Source organism: Anguilla anguilla, chromosome 1 (genome assembly GCF_013347855.1).
Source record: "Anguilla anguilla isolate fAngAng1 chromosome 1, fAngAng1.pri, whole genome shotgun sequence".
NCBI lineage: Eukaryota > Metazoa > Chordata > Actinopteri > Anguilliformes > Anguillidae > Anguilla > Anguilla anguilla.
Genome location: NC_049201.1, coordinates 56,290,472 through 56,305,576, shown reverse-complemented (window position 1 = coordinate 56,305,576; position 15,105 = coordinate 56,290,472). Strand labels below are relative to the sequence as shown.

At 50.5% G+C, this 15,105-nt stretch overlaps 1 protein-coding gene across 3 annotated transcripts in view; it reads right to left on the bottom strand.

Moving 5' to 3' along the window:
* Window positions 1-15,105, bottom strand: part of rbms3 (RNA binding motif, single stranded interacting protein) — a 290,727-nt gene that overhangs the window by 207,604 nt on the left and 68,018 nt on the right. For all 3 annotated transcript variants that reach the window (XM_035411964.1, XM_035411956.1, XM_035411971.1), the window contains exon 4: window positions 2,168-2,350. In XM_035411964.1, the coding sequence (XP_035267855.1) occupies window positions 2,168-2,350 (183 nt within the window). The remainder of the gene's footprint in view (window positions 1-2,167; window positions 2,351-15,105) is intronic.

Sequence of the window (15,105 nt, the reverse complement as noted above, 5' to 3'; positions counted from 1 at the left end):
CCTGAATGACCGACATATTTTTCAATCAGAATCCAGTCTGAAATGAACCTTAACACATTCTCCTTGTTTCAATAAAGTGACTCTTTTTTGCTTCATGTCTGAATCCTGAGACTTGGAGATACCAAGGAAAGACTTTAAGGGGAAGAAAAAGCATTCCAAATCCAGCAAACATCCATTTGAGACACTTGATGTTAGCCATTTACACAGCTGTATTTTTAACCAAAGCCATTCAGGGTAAGTACCTTGGTTCAGCGGTAGCCCAGGTTTGGAACTGGCAACCTCGTGGTAACAAACCAAGTTCCCTCACCACCGCAGACCCTCTGGAACAGGCAGTACCAGCACTGAGACAAAGTGCATGAGTGACAGCTGTGAAGAACCACAGCAGCTCATGTCTTTCCCAAAGCCAGCAGGTGGACTCCTTACAGACCCCTCTCTCTCCTTCTCGCTCACTCTCTGTTCTTTCCATCCCTCTCAAACTCTGTCCTCTCTTTCATCTTCCCGCTCCCTCCCTCTTTCCTTTCTTCTATATCCCATTCCTTATCCTCCTTCTTTTCTTTTCACCTCCCTGCAACCTCTACCGTTCCCGTCTCCAGTCACCCCCATTGTCTTCTCTCTCCTCTCAATCCATCCTCCTCTCTCCTTTTCAATCCATCTTCCCTCTCTTCCTTTTCTAATCTTACCACCATGTTTTCTCGTTCTCTCATGATCCCTTTTCCCGCCTCCTCCCTAACTCCCCGCCTCCCTCCCTTCTCTCTGCCTCCCTTCTCTCCTCTTTCCTCACTCTTCCTGCAGCTCTAGAGTCTCTCATTCCTCTGTCTCACACAGCTCACAATTTGGCTAAGGAAACATCACTGAAAATGCCAAACATTGGGTCACACAGTGTTCAAGGAGGCTTGGAGGCTCTTTTATAACACAGGAGAAAAGCCAGGATGCACGCACACACACACGCACGCACGCACGCACGCACAAACGAACACGTACAGAAACACACACTCACACACACGCACAGTCTCTCCCATGTTCAGAAGGATGTTTATTTTGCTCTGTGCGTGGATGTAATTAAAGGGGGGGGGGGGGGGGGGCAGAACGAGCGTGCAGTAACTCACTCTCCACACGCCACATGGCTCAGGATTTCAACACTTTATGTGGATTTCCTGTTTCCTTTTCAATCCATTTTTCTTCGGTGGAATTGTGAGATAACCAGTGCTGCCAAAACCTTACATTACCATACAATAGAAAAAGACATCAGGCAAAAGCATGATAACTATCGCCATATCAAATATGTTTCTTCCCATACACTGCAAAAGCATTTTTCTCATTTCAAATTTGTGACAGTGTAACTGTATTCATTATAAAATGTATTCATCATAAAAGAAGTCAAACAGCAGCGCGACTGAACAAGTTGCAGTACAGCCGTTGCGAACGCCTCCATGTTTTGCTGGTCTGGGGATGAAAACATGTCGGGACCACAGACAAGGGTATTCCACAGGCCATAAATCCGCCTCTCAACTGGTTAGATGTGTCCACACACGCTGCCAACACGCTTAGTTCTCCTGCCAACACCACCGCCACACATCGCAACGCACAAAACATGTGCGTTCCAGAGAAATGACACAGAGGATCACTGCAGGGGAAATAAGGACTCAGGGGCTCATAAACATCGCTTTCGCGACAGCACTGCGTAGACACACTCAAATGTGCAGTGTGTACACGCATTGGAGAGTGTAGTGTGTAGACGCGCTTTTGGAGTACGCGGACGCACTCTTGGACATTAAGTGCGTCAAAGCTGTCTCTGGCATGCAGTTTGGGCAACCGAAATCAAGTGAGAGGAAAAAAAACAATATCTTCTGAAACCACAACAGACAGCAGCATATGGCAGGGCCAGCCCCAGTCTGGCTGAATGCGCAGATGGAGGGGTCACCATGGCAACACACCCAAAAAACAACAGCTGTTGGGATCTCTTTAAAAAGTATTACACTGCTGATTTGTAGGAGGACCAAATATGAGCCAAACCCTCAGCCATTCCATCACTATACCAGTGAAAACCTTTTGCTTCTGCATCCACACACACACAAGTTCACAACAATCTGCTCGTTTAGGGGGACGACGCAGACGACACTCCAGAAGAGCAGGGCGTGGCCAGAGAGGCGTGGAGGCGGGGACTCACCGCTGGTTGCCCGGGGCAGTAGGCGTAGCTGGCGTGGGGGGCTTGGTAGTGCAAGCCGGCTCGGGGGAAGGCGTAGGTGCCCCACGTCGCCCCCTGCTGGTTGCTGTTCCCTTGGGAAGTGAAGCCGGAGGTCATGGAGACCCGTGCCTTGCCGCTGTGGTACGCCCTCACCGCTGCACCTGCCTGGGGGAGCAGAGAGAGGGGGGGTCACCTGGGGACCAGTCAGGCTGCACACCTCCCTAACCCACAAACCCAGGCCCAAAGCCAATCTGGGCACTGAAGTATTGAACCCCAGGGTTTGCCAGGGTGAAAATCTGTTCTTAATGGAGCTTACACACAGCGCATCACAGCCGCCATGGGGGGGGCGCGCATGCCTGTCCCTGATTCACAGATCACTCACTGGGGTTGAGTCAGACTCACACACTACGCTCAGTCACACTCCGCAACACACACACACTACGATCAGTCACACCCCAGACTCACACAGACACACAGCATGCTGAGTAACCCCCCCCCCCCCCCCCCCGACCAAACAATGTGCTGGGCCCCCACAGCTAAAAGGGCATGATGCCTACGGAGTGACACACAGACGCATGTCTTCCACTGTTCCTGGGAACAAGGGAGGGAGGAAGAGATGGAGGGAGGGAGACAGAGACGCAGGGGAGGTCAGTAAGAGTCAGTAAAAAGACAGAGGCGAGTGAATGTGGAGAGCAGGTGGTGCGCAGTGTGGAAACAGAGTCAGGTGGGCGACACCTGCGTTCTGACTGGGGTTCGAATCGCCACCCTCGAGCGCTCCACCTCCCCCCACGCACGCTGACCCCCTCTCTCCGCTCTGTCTCTCACGCGGCGCGCTCTTTAGCGGCTCGCTAACACAAAGGACGTCCGCGCGAGCGCGCCGCGCCACAGCTTAGCCTGGATTTACAGACCCGGAGCAGCCGCGCCGCGCGCCTCCCCAGGCTAAGTGAATTAGCCAAATGGCACGTTTAAGTGGAATGTGAGCGAGCAGCCTGGGTAATGCTCTAATGGAGGCACACAAACGCCGCGGCCGCAGGGGAAGACGAGACGGCAGACGCGTGAGTCAGACTTCAAAAGGGGGGGGGGGGGGCACGGAGCTGCGTGAAACAGGGAGGGGGAACAGGGGGGGGTGCGAGCCAGCACCCCAACACCTGCCCACAGTTTTCCCCTTTATCACCTCATTCATCACACCCTGCAATCCCAGCATGCTTTTATGCTTCTTCCATTCCTCTGGCATTCTGGGACTTTTTCAGAGGTGGGCCTGGCTGTTGTTATAAGGCACTCGACCGCCCTTTTGAATCGGACCTAAAATTGACTGTGGCACAGATTAATCACTCCGCTTAAAAAACACTCCCATCCAGGCCCTCTCCACACATTCCGCACGCTCGCCCGCCTGGCCTATTCTGGCATGCAGTTAGAGGCGTCACCTGACAGGAAGGAGACTTTACAACTTCCCTGCACCTCTCTCATCTCGTGTGTGCGTGATATAAAACAGTCTTCACACCCAGAAACTCCACTCAGGGGCAAGTGATAAAAAAAATGTGAAAATTCTTGGAAAGGTCTTTCAGCACATGCAAACGGACGCAAATTACGTAACTGGTCTGTGGTAACCTTTTGAATGTGTTCTCGCGTTCACAAGGACAGAGCTGTTTGGGTTATGGGGGGGCGTGGGGGGTCGGCGGTCAGGGGCACAGCTGCTCTCTCTCAGGCCTCTCAGACATGGTGGGGGGGGGGGGGGGGTTCTGATCACAGTGTGAGAAAAGCCACCGGTGAAAAAAACCCCGGACTCCACGCTGGACTGCAGAAGGCTAATGGCTAAATGCTAAAGGCTAGCCGAGCAGCTCCCAAACACAGCCGGCCGATTGGCTGCGTGCTCTATGACGCCGCTCGCCCAGCTCACGGCCGGAGAGAGCGAGGTTTCGGTCGCACGTCAGCTCCCAGGACACGGCGCATTAATTCCACATTTTTTAAGACGGCGAAACGGCTCCGGTTACGGCCGACTCTTCCTGTGTCCAGGGCATGTTCTACATGCAGAGGAACAGATGTGCTCCGGCACACCTTGGGCTCTTCCTGATTACGGAAAGAAAAAAAGAGCCATTTTACTACACGTCCGCCTGGGAGTCTGAAATTCAATACATCTGCAAAAAAATCCATTCAAATTATATCCAGAATAACCTATTTTTTCCTCCTCCCCCCCCCCCCCCCCCCACACAGAAACACCAGGGGCATTACTCAAGTTAAGCATTGTGTCACGTCCATCGTTACAGAGACAAACTCTGAGGAAGGAAAACAGAGAGAGCGGTAACCCGCATGGAGCGGAGGGAGCACAGAGATGGTATATATGCTCCCATAAATTCAGATGGAACTCGGGGCCTGTAGTGCAGCCCTGTGCCCGGCCCCAAGTTCATTTTTCACCAGTTAAGCTGCTCGCTCGTCACGTCCCCCACTCACGGGAGAGCAGAGATTTAAGAGACGCCCTGGGACATAAATAAGATGAACTAGGAACGGGTCTCTTTCCTGATGAATTGAGGGGTATAGAGAGAGACAAAGAGAGAGTGAGGGGAAAAGAGAGGGAGGGGGGGATGGAGAGAGAAAGAGTGAGGGGGGGGAGAGAGAGGATGGAGTGAGAGAGAGTGAGGGGGGAGAGAGGAGAGTGAGAAAGTGAGGTTGAGAGAGAGAGAATACACGCAAATATTACACACATGACATTTTCTATGCAGCACTGCAGAAAAAGGGGAGGGGTTTGGGCTGACCAATCATCTGTGCCAGATGCTGGAGGAGGACCATTCTTCAACAGAAGGTCAACTGTAGCTTCCACCGGGGAGACAGGGGGTGCTATGCTACGATTAAACGGTCCTCTTTCTTGCTTCGTTTGTTTATTGTAATCTCTACAAATCCATAGCTATTGATAAAAGCAAGGTGACCTCCATCCCGCTCACTTCGCTACAGCCCGCTTGCCATTGTGCCAGTTCATTTACAGCATCGTAACTTTACTCTCGCGTTACTAGAGCCCAGCAGTAACGCGCTGCTTTCTAAATATCAGCATTGTTCTTCTGTTCCCTGGCAGCACACCTCTTCACACAGAAGGAAACGTGCTGTAAACAAGGCGGCAGTGTCCGGGGGAACGCCCTGCGCCCCCTCACGCGCCGGACGTGCAGGCGGAAGGCAGGCGGTCAGGGAGGACCGCACCGCTGCGCTGCGGCGGCAGCGGCGTTGGGCCGGGCCGCTATCGGGAGGAAACGAGGCCGCTCCGCTTCCTCCGGCCTTCAGCGTGGGGGTCAGGGGTCGCGGCGCGGCTGCGTCCAGAAGGGAGGGGGGGCTGGCGGCCGCGCTCGCGGAGCCAACGGCAACACGGCGACGCGGAGGCGCCCGCGGGGCCCGCGGCCCGGCCCCGGCCCGCCCGCGCTAAAGCAAACATCCCTTCTGATGCCTGGGCCTGGCGGCGGCCCGCTATCCCAGTGCGCCGCGGGGGGAGGCGACTGAAGTTTGCTTTTCTTTTCTTTTCTTCTTTCCCCACTCGGACCCCGGGATTCCCATGTCCCCCCAGCGCCCCCCCGCCGACGGGGGAAAGATTTAGGGTCTGAGAAGGACGCAGCCGGCCGCGGGGTCTGCTTTATTGCGCTACGCGCAGCCAGCCGGCCCGTCAGGCCTTTTTTTGGGCGGTGTTTTGTTTGGTTTTATTTCCTCCTCCTGCTGAGAGGTTTTCTTTTCTCTTCCTGCAGAAGGGGCCCTGGGAGCGGCGTGAGAACGCGACTTGGCTCCGCGCTCCGCTCCTCTCTCCGCGCTCCGCTCCTCTCCTCTCTCCGCGCTCCGCTCCTCTCCTCTCTCCGCGCTCCGCTCCTCTCCTCTCTCAGCGCTTCGCTCCTCTCCTCTCTCCGCGCTTCGCTCCTCTCCTCTCTCCTCTCCTCTCTCCGCTCCTCTCCTCTCTCAGCGCTTCGCTCCTCTCCTCTCTCCTCTCCTCTCTCCGCTCCTCTCCTCTCTCCGCGCTCCTCTCCTCTCTCCTCTCCTCTCTCTGCGCTCCGCTCCTCGCGCTCTGCTCCGTGCTCCGCTCCTCTCTCCTCTCTCCGCTCGGCGGGAACGCCACCGTGAGGGCTCCCGAGCGCCTGCCTGGGAAACGCCGCGGAGGGGCAGGCGAGAGACGGTCGGGCCTTCCCGTGGGCTCGCCCGTTTTGGGGAGAGGGGCCCTGGCTCCGCCCCGCCGGGGCCCCGCCCTGGTCTGGCCCTCTCATGCCAGCTTGGCTCCTCTACAAAGGCCGGCAGCCGGTGACGACAATACCGCCAGACTAGCGGCCCATTCACAGGAGTGGAGTTCTGGGCCATTTATGAAACGCACAGGATGAACTGGGCAGAGGACAGTAACTGTAATTGCCTTTGAAAACTCCAGTACGGCCCTTTCAGTGGTGAAGCACAGGTACTACATTGTGGAAAGTGTGATTGGACACAGGTTGAGTTATCACCTCAAAGTCTGTATTCCAGGCAGCAAAAAAGCAGTGTGCAGTCAGTGAGAGCAAATGCTGCACATTCATACAGGAAGCGCTGTCATGCTACCACCAGCAGCTTCATACAGATGTAAAATATCACCACAGCATATGTAACTTAATGCTGGCAATGTTGAATCAATAAATGAGGCTGCCTCATTGAACATTAAACACTTCGACAACAAGGTTCACTAGTTTCCATTGCACTTGTCAACCTTGCAATCATTCTCTTTCTGTGCCAGTGACAACAGCCTGGCTAAAGGTTAGCGCGGTTTGGGAGGTAACAGGGCATATCAAGATAAGTGCATTGCTTTATACTTATTCATGAGTGAAACTTGGCCCGGTCTGAGATTACACTCATTCACAAACACACGCAGACACAACCGATTTCCTCTCAGCAGCACAGGCTACACCGGCTCACATCTGACACTCAAACTGCAGCCTGCCATCGCCCCGTCAATAATCATCAGCACAGCCGCCTCACACGCATCAACCCGCCAGCTAAACAAGCCTCTCTCTCCAGCCGCAGGCTCAACACTGACCAGCAGGAATCTGTAACAGCTCCACGTCCCGCATCCCTGTCTCAACGCGCTTTTATACAGTATTTTACAGCGCTGACAGAAAGAGGGGTACCAAGGCGGCTGAGAAATGGAACAGAATGAAATACAGGCGGATTTGTCAGCAGGAGCCCCAGACACCGTCCTTGCAAACAGCCTCGTGGGACCGAACAGGCACATCCAGAAATCTGTAGCTTTCCACTACACGCGTCTCCGGGGCAACAGATGTGTTTGTTGGACGGGCGCAGATCTGCTGACTCATCCCCCCGTGCGGTGGTGTTCGGGGGCCGGTGGGGCCGGTGGGGGCAGTGGTATCGGTTTCCGTATTCGCCGTGCCATTTGGCTCCCTTTGAAAGAGCGGCCTTACTCACTTCCACATTGATTCACTTCCTGGACCCCGCTCATTCTTTCCCAGTGAGGTCACCCCACACCGCCTCCGTCTCCAACCGTCTGATTATCATTGGACAGGGAAGCGGTGCGGTGGGGCATGGGCCGGGTACTGTGACAGATCAGAGTGTGTGAGAGAGAGGGCATGTGTGCGTGTGTGTGTGTGTGTGCGCGTGTGTGTGAGTGAGTGTGCACGAGAGTGTGTGTGTGTGTGTGCGCGTGCATGTGTGAGTGTGTGTGTATGCGTGAGAATGTGTGCATGTGTGTGTGAGCGTGAGAGAGTATGCGTATGTGTGTGAGAGAGTCTGCGTATGTGAGTGTGTGTGAATGAGAGTGTGTGTTTGTGTAGAGGCACGGATGCCAGCTGGATGTGCAGCACTCCCCCAGCTGGAGCCTCCCAGCCTCCCCTGTGCTGGACGGGCCTGCAGTGATGCTGGGTGTTCTGTCACGTCAAGCGGCCGCAGCCGTGGACCCAGTTCAAATTGCGCAAGAACGGAAACATGCGAGTAACTGTCCCTGAGTACAGCCCCCTCTGAGCCCCCACTGAGCCCCCCCCCACTGGGAGCCCCCTCCGCACAGCCCTGCCCCACAAGCAGGGGGCTCCCAGCACGGGCCCAGTCAGCACGGCACTCTGCTCTGTCACTCGTGCTCCCTGTGCACAGCTGCATGTGAGCTCTGCGGCTCTTCACTGTTAGAGGACTGGGGACAGTCCCCCTCCCCTGGAGCAGTGTGACATCCCCCGGACAGGTTGGGCAGCCTTTTGTTCATTCCCAGGTACACCGTGAGGAAATGCTGGCAGCTCACCGCTGGCCTCTGCCATCCCTTAGAGTTCACGTGTGCGCCGTTTGCCGTGTGCTGAATGCTGTGCTCTGTTGCGCGGGGATTTCTGTCGGCGGTGCGGAGTCAGAATTCAATGGCGATCCCTCCCTCACCTCCGCTGTCTCCTGGAATCTCCTTCTGGAAGCGGTGCAGAGGAACAGGGGTCCAGCCGGTGAGGGCTGCTGCCAGGCCCCGCGTGTCCGCACTGCATGCTGATGTTGGCAGCGCCGCGCTTGTTTACCCACCCGTTTATTTGAATCTAGGGGCCTTTACTTGAAGACGTCAGGGAAAGAGAGGCATGGAAAAATGTTAAAAATGTGCTGAAAATTCCAGCCGTTGCTAAGGCTCAAGGAAAAGTCATCGTCTCTTCTCTCCAGCTGGCGCCAGCTCTCTCCTGTAGCACTGCGTGATATGTACTGCAGAACACTGAAGTGTGGGTTTTTCAGCTACAGGTGCAGGAGGAGCTGTAGAAATGCACAGCTAAGGCTGTCCATTCAATTGGCAAGATTAAATGAGGGAAGGATACTTCTGTTTTAAAAATGTGTTTTTAAGGTCCTTTTTCAGGGCAGAGTGAGAAATGTATTCCTGCTTAAGAAACAGACTGCTTTTAACAAAATATACTAAAACAAAAGTACAAGGAAAATAGAAAATGAATGCAAAATACACGTAAACAGCCACACCACTGCATAGGCATCTTTATGAGCCTTCATTTGGCGGGAAAAACACATTCCCACAGCCACAGCCCTTCACACAGAGCTCACTCTTTCCCACAATGCCGCAGGTCACCCCTTCTGAAATACGAGAAGCTTTCAAGCTCTTTATTTTACCCTTAGATCGGTTTAAAACATTCTGAACGTCTGCTTCTTATTTTGCGTATTTGTAAAAGACCTGGCAATACATCATGTCCCCCAATACCATTTCTGTTTTTGTGTTATTTTAAACACACCATAAAAGAAATGTAATCCAGACATCATGCTGTATTCCACTGAGCCACTTCCTGGACACATCTCCATAACGGCATGCAATATGTACTCCGCTCTCTCTCTCTCTCTCTCTCACACACACACACACACACACACACACACAGCTGCTCCAAGCAACATTATACGCGGTCTGTCACAGCACAGATGTGCAAATAGGTTAATTTATAGTAGGGTTGGGATAACATCCAGTAATACCATGCCGTGGCATATAAAAATGCAGATGGTGTTATTTCAATACCGACCGAACCATTAATGCACCATTTTTAGTCTGTTCCTGCGCATATGTTCCTTTGAACATCACCTCTTCCTAATGCCATTAATAAGCTACAAATGATCCTATTGGCTAACACATGAGACAGCAGTAAAGAAACATGATGTAGGCCCAAGATCTGGCTGCTCAAAGAACATGTGAGAGCTCCAGCGTGGCAGTATTTTGGGTTTATATCAAATAATACAGGGAAACCCAAAGATATGAATGAGCTAATCTGCTGACTTTAGTGATGGTAAAGGAAGGCAACACTTTGAATCAGTGTGCGCACTTGGAAGCAAAATAATCATTTCAAAGTGAGTTTGCTGTCTCTTCCATTAACACCTCGGGCATACTGTGTCAGGCAGTCCTGCATTTCGTCCTTTTGTCCCACATCCCGCACAGCGCCCTGCATATAAATAAAATGATAAAGTTGCACTTCTCAAAATCATGCAATTTTATTTTTTTGCACAGTAAACACCGATCCCAATGTCAGCAATTTCTGAAAGTTGTACTGTGTTGTAGACTGCTGACAAGTCCCCTCTTGTTGAAATACAGGGAGCAGTACGAGAGCTTCACTGTAACTGCGATCTGAAATTTGCACCAACTGAGCAGTCAAATACAGTGACACCTTAGCTAAAATGTTGAAACAGCTAGCTTGCTGCATGGATACATTATGATATAGCCAGTCAGATATATAGATAGGCTTTGATCAGCAAAATGGACAGAAGTCAAATGAACCTGAAGCTGCTGCATTTAACTAGGAATATGTACCCTACACCTCGCCTTCCAGGCGATGCGCAAAATATGAATATGGACAGAATATGAAGCGATATGTTGCCTGTGAATCTCACCATAAAACATACAGAAATAAACAAGCATAAAAATGGCCCCCTTTTCACAGCATGGCCTTTCACAGGACATCTTTCACAGATAGTAGCACCACTGCAAGAGCAAACCGTCTTTTGAATGTTTATGATATCGGCAGAAAATGCAGTGAATAGCAAACAGTTGGTAGAGCTACAAACCTTTTAATATTCCAACATATTTCAGCTGGTGCTATTAAAATGCCATACCTCATACAGCAGTATTTCACCAATGACGGTATGAAAATTTGGATACCCCCCAACCATAATTTATACAGATTCAATCCCACAGATAGGCACACACACATAAGCATGCACACATGGGCACACACACACTCATCCACAGAGCATAAGAGTCAAGTCCAGGGCAGTGTGAGGTGTGGAACGGTAATACACCCTAAGATCTGTCCTAGATCATGCGTGTGATAGAGCCACATATTCCCCACCGTGAGCCAGGGGTAAAAATAATGGCACGGTTTAACGTTTCATATCTTATTTTCACACTGTTTGGGCTATGACAGACTCATTGAATTGTGTAGCCCCGGGGATGGGGGAAGGGTAGGTTCAGAGGCATTAAATTACAGAGCACTAGCGGCTCCCTGGCCCCTGCAATGCCACTGTCTGTGTCTTTAATGAGAGCTATCCCACAATGCACAAGCAGAATGTGACTGCACAAGGTGGTGCAAGGGACAAAGCTCTTATCTGCGTAATAACAAATATTGGTTCTGTGAGATTAATATCCAAGATAAACTCAGACAGTCACGATATGCAAGATAATGCAGAGGACAGAGCATGTCCAAGTATGAAAACAACAGAGGCAAACACGAAGCAGGGCGCTGAAAGAGCTTTTCAGTTCAGTGAGTTTGAGATGGACTTGAAAGAGAAACGCTGTCCGTCATTGCTATAATTAATGTGATCGTTATTTCAGGTAGGTATGTGCAAGAGGTGGCAGTGCTGATTAATAGTTTGTTTGGAAATGAAATGAAACGTAAACGACAGGCTAGTTTACGGGGCTGTAATGCGCTGGTTTAAATGTCCTCTCTGATTCTGTACAGGCGTAGGCCCGTGTACTGTGAGCTAAAGGCTAACACTAGTTCAAGATTGTGTAACTAGTTGACCCATGGCATCAAACTGAAACCATGACACCAAGGGCTCAGGAGACCAGAACTAAAATTAGTATTACTTACATCTCAAAGAGCTTTTAAATACAAACAGGATAAATACATCCTGATAAGTTCAGTGAAAATCTTATCTTTAGCTTGATAACGCACATCTTAAATTTGTCTTATTAAAGGATTACCAATCTGCAGCTCTTCCATTTTAAAATGATAGCATCTAAAAGTGTAAACAGTATCTGCATGTAATAAAGGTAGGGGTAGGGCAGGGAGAAGTGACAAGACAAACCACATGATGAAACCAATAATAGAAGTTTGTTACAACTTCACACTGTGCCTCTGTTCTCCTTCCCGTCATACAGCTTGCCTTGACTAGAACGTAGAAGTATGAGTATATTACTGCAGTGCAAGCAGCATCTCATTGGCTACTAATCAAGTGCAGGGTCAATTCTAAGGTTTTGATCCTGATTTTTAAAGCACTGCACAGACTTGCACCAGTGAACAAAACAAACCTGCTTCTACCTTATAAGCCCACCGGGTCACTTTGTCCTCAAGACGCAGGCTACTAAGTTGTCCCAAGAACATCAAAAAACAATTGACAAGTGGCAGATTTTCCTCCAACACAATCCTATTATAGTGTAACACTCTTTATATGGGAGTAAGACGCAGTCTCAATATTTAAATCCATATTAAAAATGCACCTTTATGGTCAGGCTTGTAATCAGGTATAGTCTGGAGACAGGGCAGGAGAAGCCTGTAGCCATGGAGTATTATGGGGTGGCATCCTTTCCTCTACTGTCACCTGCCAACAGCAGTGACCCTTCTGTTCCTGGGCGGGCTCTTGATACATGGGTGCGGGTGTTTCATGACTGTATGGGTTCTCAATCTCTGTCCTAGTAGCTATGCAGCTATAGAACCCTCCTGGTGGGGTCACTTGCTGTGCAATCCCCTAGTTGGTGTGACTGTTGCTATCACTTCATTATCACCCTGCCCTCAAAGTTTTCTCTCTAAACCTCCGGTGGGGCACTTGCTCCAAATCCCGAGACCGATGTCAGCAACACCCACCATCGCCGCCATTTTGTGAGGGTTTAGGTCAAGGTCCATTATAAAGCATATTATGACTGCTAGCTAGCCGGTACACATTCTCCTCCACTGCTGGGTCAAATTATTGCTCAAACATCTGTGGAGATCACTGCAATTGCATTTTAAAAGTTTAATTTCTCTCCTCAAAACATAATCACTGTCACTGCTACCATATTCAGTACACATGCGATATGAAAACCAAAACACAAAATCAGTCCTGTTTCAGCCAAAGTTTAAAGTGCTTTCTGCAGTAATGCCCTCTTCTGGGACACATAAAGGATCATTACCTGAAATCAGCCAGGGCCAATAAAATATTCAGCTTTGCTCGTCACACAGTGAGCAGTCGATGATGTCTAATGATCGCTCTTTTTCAGGGTGCATTAAATGTGTCTATCCCGTCCCGGGTCACTTCCGAAATCAAAGCGGAGACCGATAATAATAGCTCCATAATCGGAGGCCATTTTAGAAAGATAATGGAAACATAGATCCTCAATGCACATGAGGAAATTCAGGCTGTTCAGTGGGGAGAGGCATTCTCTTTCTTCAAATGTCTTCTTTTCATTTGGTGGGGGAGGAAGTAAAGACCATCTGAGCAGAAGCTCCAGCAGCTCCTAGAAACACACTCATCCAGCGTTACAGGAATGCCATGGGCAGGGTGCCCAAAAGAGGCCCCTGTACCCCTCTTCTTAAAGTAGATTACGTTCGATTAGATTATACTGATTTCTCTGAAATTTGTCTTGCGTCACAAACAAATCACTGGATGGAAAACATCACTGAATGGAACCCCCTCCCCCCCCCAAAGTAGCCTTGCGCAGGCTACCAAGGATCGATCCATATAAAAAAGGCCTTATTCTGTGAAACTGTCATGGTTATTTTCAGTGAAAGGAAGGGCATCTACAGGTTTTCAATAGCAACGATCAAAATTCTATGCTGGTCAGGTTGGTAGCTTAGTACAACCCAGGAGGTGCTAGATGTTGTCACATGTTACAGTCACACGTAACAATTCAAAATGGATCCAGTACAGCTTAGAACTCTGGCTCTGGATCCGCCACTGAGGGTTCACCAGGAACAATGCCAGCTCTGACTGGGACATTCCCAGTGTTGCTGTCCAACCATGATTCCCTCTGCTTCTGTCTGTAGCTGCAACACGTGGCTGTGGTGCGATGGTTCACAACAGCACTGCTAGCTGTGCCAGTTTCCTTCTCCAGGCACATAACACAGAGCTGGATGTCTTCCTAAGCTGTACTCTTAGATTGTTTTGTTTTGTATGAGCAGAAGCCAAAGCACTGGTAGTACAAATGGATGGCTCCACAGCACGAACGTAATCAAAACCGAGGGCCAGTATTACTCAAAAGCAATACATGAATCCAAGGGGTCGATTCAATTCACTCCGAAAACAGAAAAATAAATAAAACTGAGAAAATAAATGGAGACACACATTCACATTCATTAAAACTGGCTCGCTGCGCCAACAAAATATTCCACAAAAAAAAAACACACATACACAAAAGACCCAACTACACATTCTCCTTGGAAGAGAGTTCAATGGCAGTCATTTATAACAGATGAACGAGACGTGGCCGCGAGTCCTTCTCGAAGGCGACGACTAAGCCGCTGAAAAATGAATTAATCAGACATTTAAGAAATATTAATAACGGTTTTGAGGAACGTGGAGGGCGGCGTGGCGTGAAGCGGAGCGGCCGGGGCGAGCGGCGACGCGCTCGCCGGACAGTGAGGCGCGGTGCGGCGCCCGTATCTGTGCTTTAATGGGGGCAATCCGTCACACCCCCCGTGTTTATGGATTTCTTCATAATCCATGGCACGTTTTCGGCCTGCGCGTTAATTGAAAGATGAACGAGTTTATTTGGATTTCATCCATCACCCTGACACAACGAGAGCCGAGATGTGTGCGGGCGTGTGTGTGTGTGTGTGGGGGGGGGGCGTGAAGTCAGTGCTGAGCAGCTGGTTCAGGTGGTAGTAGCCCACACACACTTCTGCAAGAACAAATGTACGCAGTCTGTCCTCGCATAGTGCAGAGGGGTGCGAGGAGCGCACTCAAACACGTACGCACACTCACACACATTCACAAGCGCACACGTAATCACAAACACACACACGCACGTGCACGTGCTCTCACTCTCTCCCACAGGCTCGACGGAGGAGGAAGGCAGAGTCCTCACATTTCGGTTATTGTATCCCGCAGGAGATCTCCATGGAGACCAGCATTAAAAAAGAATTAAGATTAACTTTGCGGGACAAAGGACTAATACGCGGTGATGGATTTATGAAATCGAAGATGGGGGAATGAACACATTCCTGCAGTCCCAACGATAATCATTCTTGATACCGTCTACTTTTACAACACTTTATCCGGTGATGCTATCCCCT